The sequence below is a fragment of the Hydra vulgaris genome, chromosome 07, assembly GCF_038396675.1.
Source record: "Hydra vulgaris chromosome 07, alternate assembly HydraT2T_AEP".
In the NCBI taxonomy this organism is placed as follows: Eukaryota; Metazoa; Cnidaria; class Hydrozoa; order Anthoathecata; family Hydridae; genus Hydra; species Hydra vulgaris.
The window spans coordinates 17756698-17774408 of record NC_088926.1 but is presented as its reverse complement, the minus strand read 5'-3'; the positions used below and the strand labels follow the sequence as shown (position 1 = coordinate 17774408).

The window sequence follows — 17711 nt, the reverse complement described above, 5'->3', positions numbered from 1 at the left end:
GAATTCTGAGATATATATGTATATACATATATATACATGAATCTGAGATGTATATGTATATACATATATCTCAGAATTCATTCAGAAAAGATATATATGTATATACATATATATATATATATGTGTGTATATACATATATGTATATAAATGTACATACATATATGTATACACATATATGTATATATATATGAATATACATATATGTATATATATATATATATATATATATATGTATATACATATATGTATATATATATGTGTATATACATATATGTATATATATATACACATATATATATATACATATATGTATATATATGTGAATATACATATATGTATATATATATATATATGTATATACATATATATATATACATATATGTATATACATATATGTATATATATATGTATATACATATATATATATATATATATATATATATATATATATATATATATATATATATATATATATTATATATATATATATATATATATATATATATATATATATATGTATCTGACTCATCTGACTACCAATCCTTTAGGTTTTTGAGTCTTAACAAAACTTAATCTCTTAATTGAATCTAATAGCTTAGTTTCTGATCAGTTCTACCACTGATTTGTTAATGGTAATAACCGATACGCTTAATTGTGCTTTATATAGATGTGAAAAGGCTCTCAACATTTCTAACCTCTTTAAGAATGTTTGGCATGCCGTCTTCTCCATAAGCTCTCTTCTTGCAGTGTATCAGGTAACATCTTTGAGATTATTGAATCCTTTCTTACCAATTATAGTATAAAAGTTATCAATGGACAGCACTCTTCTTCATTTTCCATCCTTGGCCCTGTACTATTTTAAATTAAACTTAGGATCTCCTAGAAATTCTCGCATGTAAGGTGGCATTGTTTGCTAATGATATTACCACATATACCAAACTCAATTTATTGCAATAATCTAAATCATCCTATATTTATGATAAGGCATGTACTCAATGATTTATCTACCCTTCTACCAAAATTAGAAACTGCTAAGATTGCATCTTTATCATGCTTGTCACTTTTTTACTCTGAATTCTATTCTTTATTTACATAAACTGTTAATCTATCCTTGTATGAAATATTGTTGCCATATCTGGAGCGGATCTTTGAATGATGCTTTTTCTCTTTAAGACAAAGTGCAAAAATGGATTGTAAACATAGTCGGAAGGTTAATACTACAAGATTTTGTTGTATAGTACTTCATCTATATAAATCTCATAACTAAATAGTATTCCAACCGCATTCTTTCAACAGTAATTTATTCTTAAATTTTGTAGTTTTAAGCAAAACTGTAATTCATATCTGTGTAATTTCATAATGTAATTTCAAATAGTCCATTTTCCAAAACATTTTTGTTTTTTAAAATGGCAAATTTATTATAATATTTTGAAAAAATTGTCTATTTCCAAGTTTCTAGAAATTGTTATCTATATTTAGTGTTATCTATATCCAAATATCTATATCCAGTGGTTGAAGTTTGGCTCTTGCAGCCAACCCTCAACCACTGTCACATCATCTATAAATTTCAGTATCACCTTTCTATAAATACTATAACAAGTGCTGCTCTAAAGAGCTAATATCTCTTGTGCCATCTACTAAAATTCATTTTTGTGTTACTCATCATTCAATTAAGTCTCATCCTTTTACTGTGACTGTTTTTCAGTGCTCCAAAAATTCTTATTTGTCTGGTTTTTTTGTCGAACATCAATTCTTTGGCATTTGCTCCCTTCATCTTGATTTCCTGTTAATTTACAATCTTTTAAGTCATCTGTTAATGGTTATCTTGCTTATAAACTTCATCTCTTTCAGTATCTCCCAACTCTAACAGCGGTTGTTAGCAGCCTTGTTGGCAGTAAAGATGTTCAAAAGTATATATATATATATTTTTTTTTTCCAGCATGGTTTTATAATATTTATTTGCTATCATTTATTTATCTGGGAATTTACTGCTTTTTTTACATCCTTTTATTTGCCTTGTTTCTATTCCTAAAGTTATGTTTTTAATTTATGTTTAATAAGTTTACTGGTAAATGTTTCTCCTGTTGTGTTTAATAATGTTGTTTTTATTACTGCAATACTGTTACACATTCTTATAATATATTTGCAAATAATTATTGATGAGTTATATAAACATCTTCTATTAAAAAGTAAGAAATAATATTTACATAAGTACAAAGTTATGAAGTATGGTGTATATGAAATAAACAATGTACATTATTTACTTGTGTTGGTTTGCTTCTGTGTTTGCTTTGGAAAACTTTGATAATGAGTTTAAAGATGAATATGATTATGCCACATGGAAAAATCCATTTGATGGAGGACTTGGTAATCTTAGACATATCGACAATGGTTTTAACCCAGAGATTGAAAAGGAAACTGATAATGAAGAGTTGTACCAAAAGTTGGTAAATAAAGTTTTGGACCAAAAGTTGGTAAATAAAGTTTTTTATTTAATGTTGGTAAATAAAGTTTTTATAAAGATTTTTATTTGTACTTATTTTTCACTTATTTATATGCAAATATTATTATAAATATTAGAAATGTAAATTTGTATAAATGTTAGAAATGGTGTAATAATTTTGTTATGTAATATGATAATGGAAGAAATGTGAAATTTTTTTTTACTCCTAATAAGTTTGTCTTGTGTGGGTGCAGGGGGTTGAAAAAATTTCAGTTTTACTAATAATTTTTGATAATAAATCTTTCCTATTTCTAAAAAAGTTTGCAATACTATTTATTTAAAAACTTTTGCCCTTATTATGCCAAAATAAAGCTCCGTGGAGAATAACTTTTAAAAAAGCCGCTTTTCTTAATAAAAAGCAGCTCATCTTGAGCCTCTTAAAACGTATCACCTAAAGCAACTTCACCAAGTACTATCATAATTTAATTAGCAGAAAACAGCTTATTTATTATCTCATACAACCCATGGAATTAGTATAAATAATTATAATTTACAAATAATTAGTATTGCAATCTTTATTATTTTCAGTAGAACTGAAAATGAGGTGAATCATAAACCATGGCCATCAAAGTTTGTGGTCTTGGTGGCTTATATCCCCCACTGCATTATTATTAAAAACCATAAAAGTTGTTCAATAATAGGAAATGATTTATGATTTTTATGTGTTATAAAGTTAGTTCTATAGCTAGTTTGTAGGATAATTACTTAGATAATAGTTTCCCAAACGAATTGCTTTTTAAACGTGTTTTATTTATTTATGATCAATTTGTCAATCAACTATCTTATAGCCTACTGCTGCGAGGAAGTGCTGCTACATTGACTAATTTATAGTCTGACTCGCAACGGTGTGAAAGTTATTAGACTCAACTAGGTTTTTTTCAATAAAAATAGTTTTTATATTCTAAAAAGAATTTATTGAACAATTTAAAGTTACATTAATACTTTGTATGCATGCCTTTAGCCTTAAGTAAAGTTTCTATACGCTTTGGCATGCTTTCTACAAGAACTGGACATTTATTTTTTATTTCCTCATCATGATGCCATATTTTGATAAGTTGTTCAATAAATTGAACTTTTGTGGTAATGCTGGTTTTCTTTAGCCTTTTCTTAACAACCACCCATAAATTCTCTATGGGGTTCATATCTGGGCTGTTTCCTGGCCATGGCAATGTTTGTACATGGTTTTCTGTCAAAAACTTTGTCACTGACTTGGCTTTATGGCATGGTGCACCATCATGCATGAAAACACAGTCTCCATCAGGAAACCAGTCTCTCAATTGGGGCAGCAGTCTTGTTTCCAAAACTTTCTTATACTGGTGCTGATTCATTGTGCCTTCAACAATATATAAATGCCCTGTGCCTTAGGCTGAGATGATACTCCACACCATAACTGTGATAGGATGCTTCACAGTCTGAGCAACACAAGTCTCAGAAAACTCTTTGTTTGAAGATCTCCTCACATATTGACTGCTTTCATCACATATTGAAAACATGGATTCATCAGAGAAGCAGACCTGTAATCAGATAATATAACAGACTGCAATAACACAGCTGAGTATTGACCGGAATTGTCAGATGAGTAATGAAAAGATCTTGAAAATTGACGGTTAAGTGTGAAAGAAAAAGGAACATGGGTTGGTTGGTGTTAGGGTAGAAATTTTTGTTTAAAGATGTGTAAGAAAAACTATTGAAATGTTTAAGTTACTCACCTTACTCCAATCACTTCCAAAGCGAGATTTAACTTCATGGGCCCAGTTAACCCTTTTTTTAGCCATTACCCTTGTTATTTTGGCTTTCTTTCTTGGCTGACGTGCTGGAAGGACCTGCATTATTAAGCCTTCTCCTAATCGTAGAACTGCAAAAATAAACACCATACTTCTCCAAGGACTTTTTGAAGTCTTCACTAGTGGCTCTTCTATTCACTTTAGTCAAATGGATAAGTTTGGGTTAGGTTCTCGGGCTCACTTTGGACTTGTGTCCACAATTTCCTTGTCGTGCAGAATTGTAATCTTGCCCATTTTTAATAGCCTGGCTGATACGGCTTACAGATTTCTGTGAAAGTTGAAGTCTTGAAGCTATTTCTCGTTGTGAATACATTTTTTCTTCAAGCAATGTTTTAGTAACAGCAACTTTTCTAGGTGAAAGATCTTTGGTTCTCCCCATAACCTCAAAATCTTTAGAAAAATACAAAACAATTTATAATCAGACTTTTTATATATTTTAACATGGAAGTTGTAGCAAATAAACATTAATATGTTAATGGTTAACCATAATGATTTAATTAAAATCACATTCAGCTTTTATTTTGATGAATGTATTTACAGTAAAAATTCTCCATACAATAGCTTTGATTGACCACCTTTATATTTATTTCAGTGGTGACAACCCACCAAGCTTATGCATGATTACCAAGTTACTAAAGGCATGCATACAAAGTATTAATGTAACTTTGAATTGTTCAATAAAATCTTTTTAGAATATAAAAACTATTTATTGAAAAAAACCTAGTTGAGTCTAATAATTTTCACACCTCTGTATATATATATGTGTATATATATATATATATATATATATATATATATATATATATATATATATATATATATATATATATATATACTACTGTGATCAAAAAGTAAGGTGAATTTTTTTATAAAATGAAAAATCTTTATTTATTCTTCCAAATCTGTATCGTCCCCCTCCAAATAATCCCCCCCCCGGCCCCAATGCACTTTTGCCAACGTTTTTTTCAGTCTTCGAAGCATGCCGAAAAGTCCTCGGTAGGGATAGCCTTCAATGCGCGTGCCAATTCACGTTGGATCTCTTCAATGGACTCAAAACGATTTCCCCGGAGTGGTCTCTTGAGCTTTGGGAACAGCCAGAAGTCACACGGTGCTTTGGGAACACACAGAAGTCAAGTCGGGCGAATACGGTGGTTGTGGAGCAACATGGGTAGAGTTTTTGGCGAAAAACTCATGAAGAACCAGTGCTGTGTGTGAAGGCGCATTATCGTGGTGCAAAATCCAAGAGTTATTGGCCCATAATTCCGGTCTCTTTTTGGGAATAGCTTCACGCAAACGTCGCATAACGCTTAAATAATAATCCTTGTTGACAGTTTGGCCAGTTGGAAGGAATTCGTAGTGCACGACACCACAATAATCAAAGAAAACAGTCAACATGACCTTGATTTTTGAGCGACTTTGACGTGGTTGCTTCGGTCTCGGCTCACCTTTTTCATGGTATTCACTCGATTGGTCGGTTGTTTCAGGGTCGTATGCGTAGACCCAAGTCTCATCGCCAGTAATAATTTGTTTGTAAACGTCTTGATAGTCAGAAAGCATTGCTTCACACGTTTTAACGCGACGCTCTTTTTCAAAGAAATTGAGAAATTTCGGCACCAAACGTGATTTGAGTCTTCTGAGGCCCAAATGATCCTTCAAAATTACTTGCACCAACCCAAACGATATTCCAACCATGTCAACAAGGTCTCGAATGGTTAACCGACGATTTGCAAGCACCAACTCTTTGATTTTGTTGATGTGGCAATCATCAATCGAAGTCGATGGTCGTCCGGAACTTTCCAAGTCATCAACACGTTCTCGGCCTTCTTTGAAGTCTTTGTACCACTTGTAAACATTTTTTTGAGACATAGTCTCTTCACCGAAGGCCTTTTGCAACATTCGATACGTTTCAGCAGCAGAAATATCATTCCGCAAACAAAATTTAATAGCACTTCTTTGCTCAACAAAATTAGACATCGTGAAAATCGCCGAATGCACTTTTGGTACTTCAGAAACAAGCGTAAACAAAAAAAAATAATTATGAGTTTGACATGTAATTTGGCGCAAATGTTAATGACATTCCTACCAACTTAAAAATAAAAAAGATTGGACGGTTCGAATAAGGCCGGAAGTTTAAATTAAAATTTCACCTTACTTTTAGATCACAGTCGTATTTCTTTATTTCTTTGAGCTTGTATATTAAGATTAGTCTTTACTTACTACAAAAAATTAATAAATTTTTAACATAAATATATATATATATATATATATATATATATATATATATATATATATATATATATTAGGATTAGTTTTAAGTCTTTACTTACTACAAAAAATTAACAAATTTATAACATATATATATATATATATATATATATATATATATATATATATATATATATATATATATATATATATATAGATCTATAGTTTGTTGTCTTTGGGAAGTCAAAACCATTAATTTAATTACGAATTAATTGTTATATAAAAAAACCACAAAAACGCAAATTTAATTGCCCAGAATGTTTTTAAAAACATTCTGAATGTTTTTAAAAACATTCTGAATGTTTTTAACAATATACACAATGTTTTTATTTTTATTTTTTTTAATAAAATGTTTTTATTTTTATTTTTTTTAATAAAATGTTTTTATTTTTATTTTATTTACTGTAAATCATGCGCGGAGTGTTGCTACATCAACTATCTTATAGCCTGACTCGCAAGGGAGTGCTGCTACATCGACTGATAAATAGCCTGACTCGCAAGGGAGTGCTGCTACATCGACTGACAAATAGCCTGACTCGCAAGGGAGTTCTGCTACATCGACTGACAAATAGCCTGACCCGCAAGGGAGTGCTGCTACATCAACTGAGGGTTTGGTTGGGGCAGGCAGTCTATCATTAATAAAAAAAAAAATTCCGGTCTCGCATTTTAATTTTTACTTTTTGTCAACAAAATATGGAAAAAACTTTCGGACAACATCTAAGGGTTCTATATATATATATATATATATATATATATATATATATATATATATATATATATATATATATATATATATATATATATATATATATCCATATATATTAAGATAGTCTTTACTTACTACAAAAAGCTACCAATATTTTGAATTAAACATAATTTTATTTAGTTGCAACAAATGGCTACTTGAGCTCAAACAGTATTAAAATGCATGAGCTATTGGAAAATAGACTCAAATTTTGTTTATCAGAGCCGCCTGTGCTGTGAGTTAACAATATGGATTTTTATTGTGTGAAAGATCAATTACACATTTGAGTAGAAGATGTATGTGTATGCGAATATTTATTAAAATAAAATGTATTTGGATGTCAATAAGTTTTACAATCTTGTTGGTCTTAGAAAAATATGCAGCTGATAAACTTGTCATTGAATGGAACATTGCAAAAGAGAACTACAAAATAGAGAAATATGTATGCAAACAAACTTGATAAGTTATTTGACTTGACAAAATCTAAGTGTGAAATCTTTTAAAAGTCTCAAGTCTTTTTAAAAGATTTGTCTTTTTAAAGCTTAAGTACCTTTCATATGTCCAAAAGTAGCAAAAATACCTTTGCAAGAACTATTTTTCCTACAAGCTCAAAGAAATAAAGTTGGTTACATAAGACATGTACCAGAAAAAATCTGCACGTGTTCTGATTTGGTGTTTATGGAAACCGTGCATCATTTTAAATAGCTAATTGTTTTTTAAATACCATTGTATTAGTGTTATTCAAAATTTAAACAACTCTGTTATCAAAACAGTTAGATTTAATTGAAATGTAATCAAATCAAGATAAGAAGCAAGAAAAGTTTTGCATTTTCTCGTTAAAAATCCTGGTGTATCAAACAAAACAGTTTCTAAAGAGTTGCAGATTGCTTTGAGAACAGTGCAGAGCATTGTGAAACGATTTAAGAACACTGGTACAATCAAAAGGAAATCAAGAAGTGGTAGAAAAAATTGTTTTGTTAGACAAGATTTTGGTAAAATAGTGAAAGATGCCTTAAACAGAAAACCGAAGATTTCTGTTCGAACTTTAGCAAATAAATTTAAGACAAGTGCTTCCACTATACAAAGAGTAAAGGGAAATTGTAGCTATAAATCTTATAAAAAGAAAATAGTTCCTCGTCGTAAAGAAAAGCAAAAAAATGTTGCAATTTGTTGTTCAAAGCTGCTCTATAAAAAATTATATGGCAAAAATTCTTGTTTAATTATTGACGATGAAACTTATTGTGCTGCATATTTTCGATCTCTTCCAGGACACCAATATTATTCAGAAGTTAATTACAAGAATCTGAATTCCAATTATAAATGTATTGGAATGCAAAAATTCGCTAAAAAATTCCTAGTTTGGCAAGCAATTTGTGAATGTGGTGAAAGAAGCTCTTGTTTTGTGACTACGGGAACAATTAACACCAAAATATACATAAAAGAATGCCTCTAGAAACTTCTTTTGCCGTTTTTAAAAGCACACATGGTAACCCGCTATTTTGGCCCAATTTAGCATCATATCACAACTCTGGGACAACTTTAAACTGGCTTAGAGAAAATAAAGTAGATTTTGTTGAAAAACACTGTAATCCACCAAATTGTCCCGAACTACGTCCTATCGAAAGATATTGGGCTCTTGTAAAAAGAAAAATAAGGTTTAAATGTAAAAGAAACCAAAAACATTTAAGACTTCAAAAATAAATGAATTATATCTATCAAGAAAGTCCAGCCGAAGACTGTGCAAAAGCTGATGTAGAGTGTAAAACGCAAAGTGCGTGCGTTCTCACGTACAAAACTTCACAAACTTTCTAAAGTGAAATTTAAGATTATTAATATATGTACTTTCAAAATATATATAACATTCGATATTGAAATACAATAGTTGAATAAATATCCTTTAAAATGTCAGCGCAGATTTTTTCTGGTACATGTCTTAAGTCTTTACAAATAGGGTTAGTTGATATATCAGAGATGTATTGATTGACAAGATATTTGGATAAAAAAAGTATAAGACTCTAAAATAACTCAAACAAGTTGTGAGGATATTTAATAAATTTAAAACTTTTAAGTATATCCTAAAATATTGCAAATATTTTTGCCAATTTTTGTTGAGACTGCGAATTAAAAAATATAGTATAACTGTTTTATTAAAGTTAATTAACATAATTTGAACACTTATTTTCTCCTTTAGCAATAGAATGTTAAACAGCACCAGACGATTTGGACATTCGCAATGAAAATGCAAGTAGTTTAGAAAAAGCTGATCTCAATTTGAAAAAAATATATTAAAAAATAACTTTTCTGATTCTATTTGAAAATGTATAGATGTGTTGAAGGTTACGAAATTCAACGTCAAAGATAGCATAATAAAAATTGAATTTCCTATTACAACAATAGTAAATGATTCTGAAGTTTTAAAATCGCTTTCAGATGATCAAAAGTATCTTTATGAAAATGCCCATGCAATTAACACTAGAGTTTTTTTGGACAATCTTAAAGGAAAAGAAACTGGGCCTAATTTGCATGCAAGATGGTTGAATTTTGCAAAAAGAATATCTTTACTTTGGTGCTCAGAAATCTTACTTTCAGTTGAAGAAACATAATCTTCAACTTCTGATGGAGTTTATTGTTGGAGTTTATGTGCCACTTTGGTTTAAAATCTAAGTAAAGAGTAAGTGGACGGTAGAGCCTAACCATATACTCAAGCAGTTAAAACTATGTCATCAAAGACTTAGAGTTAAAGACATTGTAATGCCCTGTTTGAAAAAAAAAATGGAAGAGATGGGTTTATCATATCAACATTAGCACATTAAGAAATCATGCCCGTGAACCAATCAAAAAAAGATTTATTTAAATTAATTTAGGCAATATAATTTTTTTTAGTTGTTTTTTTTCCCTAAGGATATTATTTATAATCATAGTAAAATAAATTCAACATTAAATATATTGTATTTCTTTAATGACATTTTTTTAAAGCCAGTAAATTTGTAAGCCCCTAAAGAGTTTGTGAATTATTGCAGAGACTATATTATTTATTATTTATAGAGCAAAAAAAACTTTTTCCTTCTTCTTATAGCAAACACAGTATACTTCCATATATGTTTTTGGATGACCTTATAAAAAGTACCCAAAATTATTTTTTATTTTTATGTCTATATTATGTCTAATTGTTTTTTTAAGGATTGCATCTCCATAGGCTTAAATAAAAAGACAAAAAAGGGGTCAATTTGATGAGTTTTTAGTAAAACTTACATTTTTTAAATACCCTGTGCCCACACAAAACAAATTTTTTAAGAGAAAAAACAATATTCATGTTTCTTACAACATCCTATTACTTAATTAAATTATTATATGCACTACCATTTCTAGTATTTATATAAATATATTTAGTTTATAATATCCATTATAGTAGTCATTTTTTCCTACGTCTGCCATGATTGTATGGTCTTAAGTAAAGTAGCACCAAAAGTTATGTTTTATTTTAATGTCTATATTATTTATTTTCTTATATCCTAATACATAAAAAAAAATGTTTCACATGCTCCCATATCCAAAATTTGAAAAGTATTACTCATCCTAATAGACATTAATGATAACTAATATAAATATATAATATATAGCATGCTTTTACTTCGTAAAAACCAAACCCCGAACACAAATTGAAATAATTATATAGAAGCATTATAATAATTTTTTGAAGGAGTTAAAAAAGTTAAATATAGTTTTTGTACTCAAAGTAAATGATTTGTAGACTAAATGAATTTACTTATTTAAAAATTGTGTTGTGTACGTTAAGATGGTTTTATTAGGTTTTACTTTTATAAAATATTTTTGTTTTGTTTTTTGTTTTAATGTTAATTCACCTTCCCTAAGCTAAAATTTTTTTTTTAATTATTAGATTACTTACCTAAATTAAAGAAAACTTTGATTTAAAATCCCGGTATTAGTGTTAGAAGAGCTTCTTAACCTTGAATACTAAACTTCTGAGATAAATTTCTGAAAATCAGCTTCCAGATCTCTAAAAGAGCTTAACAAATGAAATAGCAATTAGTTGTTGCCATTTCAATATAAAATTATTAATTTGGCATAATGAAAATTGTCAAACAAGGTCTAGCGTTTAAAAAAAGTATGTAAAAACAATAAGAAATTATATACACTTTATATATATATATATATATATATATATATATATATATATATATATATATATATATATATATATTATATATATATATACATATATTTATATATATATATATGTATATATATTTATATATATATATATATATTTATATATATATATATATATATATATATATTATATATATATATATATATATATATATTTATATATATATATATATATATATTTATATATATATATTTTTTTTATTCATCTCCTCAAGGCCGAGAAGGCCACTACAGATGAGGAGGCTGCTTATTATTGGTTAACAACCCTCTCTCAACTCTATAGCTCCGAAATACGAACCTTGACGAACAAGGCCGCTACGCCGAGAAACAAGTTGAGTGCGGTACTACCAGGGACGTGAAGGGGATCGAACTCGGAACCTCTCGCTTATGAAACGAGCGCTTTACCACTACACCACTACCGCATATATATTTATATATATGTATGTATGTATATAATAACTTAAATGCACTAAAGTAATATTACAACTAAAGTTTAAGAGTTTATGTTTATATGTCTTTTGGACACAAATGACATATGAAAATGAACTCTTAAACTTTAGTTTTAATATTTAAAATGTTTTTGCAACTCCAACATTGAAATCACTCTTTATTTGCTTCAAACAGCTGCACAATCTCGACCAGTTTAGTTGATTAGTTTAAAACGGTTAAGTTAACTTGGATGATTGAAATTAGTTTAAAAAAATGACTTCTTTGGGGGTTTTTTGACTGCCTCATCTTGATCTTTTTTTGGCTTTTGCTTAACACCAACTACATTTTTGTATGAATCCTTTTGAGCAAGAAGTTCTTTCATAAACTTATTATCAAGTTATGTTAAAGTCTCATCAAGACTACAAATAGATATTTTATATAATTTCATGTTAAAATTATATTTTATATAATTTCAACTGGATTTTGCTAAAAATCTTCTACCAAGTTATCTAAGATTTATGTAGAGAGAGAATTTGTGACATTTGAGTGATTAGGATAATTTTTTTATTTTTAAGTTAAATTTTGGTCTTCTTGCTGCATTGTTATTTTTTATGAAACACCTTTTTTTTTATATAAACTTTTCCGCAATATTACTTAGAGATACAAGCTACATTGATATGAGGCATCTGTAGTTAATCCTCTTTTTGTTAGTATTTTTTAGTAAAAAGAATGTGAAAGTGGAGATCAATAAATAAACATTTCATTACTTTCATCTTGAGTATTTGCAAAAAGCTTCAGACTACATCTACTAATTCATTGGCATGTGTATCAAGTGGTTGTAGGCAATGTGTACTATGAGATAGAATGCATTGTTTCAATATCCAATATACAACTTTAATAATCAAATGACTTTTGTGAACTTACAAATATAACAATGCTTTTTTTTCATATATACTAAGGTACAAAACCTAAAGTTATGTAAAAAGGTATTAAAGATGTTTTGACTAATATATATGCATTTACTGCAGTATAAAAGCAGATATATCTGCTGTAATAAAATATATCTGGTTTTTTAAAATATAAAAGCACATATATCTGGTTTTTTAAAATATAAAAGCAGATATACCTGCTTTTATAAAATATAAAAGCAGGTATATGCATTAAAAAGTTCAGGTTCAAAATAAAAAAATATTATAATTTTAAAAACCAAAGCCAAAAATTAAAGGCGAATATGTTTAAACTAATTCCCAAAAAATTTGAGCTTCATGGAATCACTCTTTTCTTGCCCTCAAAGACATTTTTGGAAAAAAAGCACAGTCTTGATGGCAAGACTAACATAAATTTGTTTAATAAATTTTTTTTCTAGGACACAAATAAATATCTGTATTTTTTAATAAAGTGAATAATATGGTTTTTTTTATGGCTGAATAAAGTGGTATGGTTTTTTTTCTCCCATAAAAATAGTGTAATTTACTTTTTAAATGGAATAAAATTTAGTTATTATGCTGTGCAGCGTTGCTTTTAAAACCATTACAAAAATTAAATCCAGGGCTGTGGAGTTGGAGTTGCGGAGTTGAGACATTTTTAGTGGAGTCGGAGTTAATATACAAAATCGCGACTCCAACTCCAATAGTAAAACTTCTCAGTATTGCACATGCCTGTACAAAATATTCAATAAACCTTATATTCATACTAAACCTTATATTCATACTAAACCTTAAAGAACTTTTCATAAATTTGGCAAAAATAAATTGAGCTATTTAGTCATTTCAGCTATATCTATTGGACCATAAAATAACTTTTGTATATTCAATGATAGAGAATTGGAAGTTAAAAGATAAAATTATTTTACTATATGTTCATATATAAGGGCGAAGTAATAACAAATTTACCAAATGATTGGTTTTAAGGCTAAAATATATTTGCATTTAATAAATGAAAATATATAGTATAACAAAAAAAAAATTAAAAAGATATAATAAATAAAGTATAGCCATTATTATCGCTTGCATCTTTCTTGCAATCCTTTTTGCAAGTTTTTTTTTAATTGTTTATTCATTTATTTAATAGCTGACAACTATTAAACATCTATTTTACTTGACTGATATTTCAGAGATTTTTTTATTTTTCATTTTTATTTCATAAGACACAGCTGATGAAGAACTGTGTAGAAAAGTTAATGTTTGTGTAGTAAGTATCATTTTTTTTTAATCTTCACAATTGAATCTTATAGATTCAATTGTGAAAATTAAAGGCAATATCATACTATTATTGTTCAATAGACTTGAATTCTATATCAACAGTTTTTAAAGTGGAAATGTTCGTGTTTGTTTAGTTGTTATCATATTTTGAAGCTTACAAAGTATCATATTTGTGTAGTTGGTATCATATTTTTTGAGGTTCACAAATTATGTTGCAAAGTAGCATTTTGAAGATTTTAATATGAAATTTTGAAAAAAGTTAATAGAAATTGGTTTGGATATATTATTTTTACTGGATTTGAGTATATTTAAGGTATGATGTTGCTAGTGAGAAAATAGGTTGTTATGAAGGTAACATTTGAAAGCAAAGGTTAGCAGTGGACTAACATGTAAACAATTGTTATGTAATTATAGTTTATGTTCTGCGGAAGTGACAAAAATAATGTTTATTAAGTCTGCTTATGGGTACTCAATTTTTCCACCAATAAGTTGTTTTAGAAATATATTTTTATATAAACTTTCTTTTATATCAAATTTTAAAGTTCAAAACTTAAAAAATTTTTGTGTTTAAGTTTTTTCTGAAGTAACTCTGTAAAAAAATATCATTTAATTTCCAATGATCTTTAGTCTTAGATCCAATTTAGCAAAAAGTGATGTATTTGATAGGAAATGTATACATGAAAAAAGATGTAATATCTATTTATAATATACTTCTAAAATAGTTTTTTTTTTGTTACAGAATGTAGATGCAGAAACTCCAAGCAATGTCGCAAGGCTTCAAGAGAAGACAAATGATAATACAGTTAAACCATTAGAATGTGAAGCTCCAAAATATTGTACATCAAATATTCCATACTTTAAACATTTTTTATCAAAATTTGCAAGTTTTGTGCAACCCGGAGAAGGTTTTGGAGAATATTACATTACTCAAGTAAGAATTTCCAGTAGCAGGTACAGTCGCTTGCAAAGATTATTAGACCTAGAAAACAATGAAAAAGAACTCCTGGATATTATGATTGAATCCTTTGAGGTAAATAATTGTTAATTTTTTTTAATTAGGATTTAATCGGTAATTTTAAATTTTAACCAATAACCAGATTTTGATCAACTTTATATTATTCATTTTCAAGGAATATATTATTTATATATTATTTAACTGGGTTAAGAACAGGGTTGTTTTAAGTGAGCTTTATGGCTTCTTATTATTTAAAAAAATATTACTACTAAAACCTTTATAACTTTTGGAATATTAGAGATGGTTTTGTTCTGTAAAAAGAATATAAACACTGATAACATGGTAACACCAATAAAATGTTTTATTTTAAACACCAATGAAATGTTTTATTTTAAACACCAACAAAATGTTTTATTTTAAAGCATTTATAAATTAATAAAAACTTTCCCTAATTTAAGAATAAACACAGTAAATGTTAAACTTGGCAGAATTTTAGTCATTTGTTTTTACTTTTTATCAAAAAAAATTCTATTAAAGAATCAATTCAGATATTTATTCTCAAATACTCACATTGTTAGACAATGAAAAAATTTTTACTTAAATCTAACGTTAGCTGAAACGGGGATTATTAAAGTCAATAAAGCATATTTTTTGCAAAATTCGAAATTGCATTGCAAAAATAAAATGTCTATAAGATCTGAGAAACTTTGTTTATTTTATACTTCAGAGTTTGTCTGGCCAAAACAGTTGTTCTATATAAAATTCATGTGAACATTTTAAAAAATAACTGTTTATCTAAATTAGATAAATATCGGTTTTTGGCATGTTTTTCAACCGAAATTTCGGTTTTTACCAAATTTATAAAAAGTATTAAAACCAAAATTTTGATTCAAATTGAAATTTCGGCAGAAACTGATAACAGGTTTTGGTCGATCACTAATGTAGTGAACATAGTTATTGGTACAGAAAAAAAGTTTTTTACTTTCATATGCATAAAAGGTTGAAATTTCATTAACTTGATCAAAAATGTTAAGTTTTAAATCTTAATTCATCATTTTATATTTATTTTATTCGAAGATAAAATTATTTAAAGAAAAAAAGGGTACTATTATTTTCAAGTAAGTAAATTTTTATATTTCTTTTTATACAAAAACTTTTTTTGTTGATAAAAGCGATGACATCAAGTTTGCTTTTATATTGAGTGAAACAGCTGTGCAGACAATCTGATGACACCGTATATAAGACAAGAATCCCAACTAGTTTAAGAGTCCAACAGGTCAAAAAATAAATTAAAAATTAAAAAATAAAATAAATATAAAAATGAAAAAAAAAAATATTTAAGCCTCGTTTGAAAATGCTAAGCTTTACAGGTATGTTATACATTTGTAATTAGTACATGTATTTACAAAAATTAACAGAGCTAAAAATATTTTTTGTTAAATAAATTTTAATAATTTGCTTATTGCAATTCTGTTTTTATTTAAGTCAATCAAATTGTATAAAAAATAAAAGAAACAGTGAAAAAATGAATAAAGTTTATTTAAAAAAATTTTTTGTTTAAGTGATCACAAACCAATAAAGATTCATTGAAATCACATTAAAATATTAAAAAAAGAAGCTTATTTTCAAAGTCTACTAAGATTTTTTTAAACAAAATTATTTAAGTAATTTACAGAAGTTTTAACATAATAGTTATATAAAAGAAATTTGTTTTTGGAGAAGAAATATATATTAAAAATATGTTTAATAATTTGAAATGTAACAATTAACAATGTTTTATTAAATCTGATAATTGAACTTAGTCCTATTTTATGATATAATGTCTTAGACTTGAAGTTATGCAACGCTAACTTGTAGCATTATTGTTGCTGCAATGAAAACTTATATCATTGTTGTTGTTGCAACAAAAACTTGTAGCGTTATTATTATTGCAAGGCAAGCTTATAGTATTGTTCTTGCTACAACAAAAAATTTTAATATTGTAGTTGTTGCAACTTTATCGTTGAAGCTAAACTTGTACCATTCAGTTTAAACAAAATGTCTTCCGATAATGGAAATTATTATAAAATATTATTATAAAAAAATAGTATTTATTTTTATGATATTTTTTATTTAACTTTTTTAAAGTATTTTTGTTTTTACTTTTTTTTTTTAATCTTTTTTAATTTTAATTTGTCATTTGTCAAATTTTGATTTGTTTTTAATTTTTTTAAGTGTTTACATTTAGGCAATAATCATACCCTAGAAAATCTACTGTCTTCTTATAAAATCCACTGTCTTTAATAAATCTACAGATAAAAATTATTTTCTTTAAAAACCAATTAATTTAAGTTAGCAATAGTTATTAATTAATTGATCTCTCAGTATATTTTAAAAAAGTATTTTATTAAAACTTTTCCAAGGTGGGCTGCTTTAGAACCAGGTTTTTTCCTGATAATTGTCATGTTTATTATTATTATTGTTGTTGTTATTTTTATTATTATTATTATTACTGTTGTTTGTTTATTACTAATCTTATAAAAAGTTTTAGAGAAATAAAAAAATTTTTAAAAGTTATAACATAAGTTATTTGAACTATTTTTAAGATTTTTTTTGCACTTTTTATGGCCCACCAAAAATGCCAACATTTAGGTATTT

General features: G+C 27.3%; 1 protein-coding gene across 1 annotated transcript in view; it reads left to right on the top strand.

Moving 5' to 3' along the window:
- Positions 1–2179: 2179 nt before the first annotated feature.
- LOC100209578 (chloride channel CLIC-like protein 1) overlaps positions 2180–17711 on the top strand; it is a 44888-nt gene continuing 29356 nt past the window's right edge. Inside the window, exons 1-2 of the mRNA XM_065801243.1 lie at positions 2180–2475; positions 14859–15149. Of these exons, the coding sequence (XP_065657315.1) occupies positions 2251–2475; positions 14859–15149 (516 nt within the window). The 5' untranslated portion in view covers positions 2180–2250. The remainder of the gene's footprint in view (positions 2476–14858; positions 15150–17711) is intronic.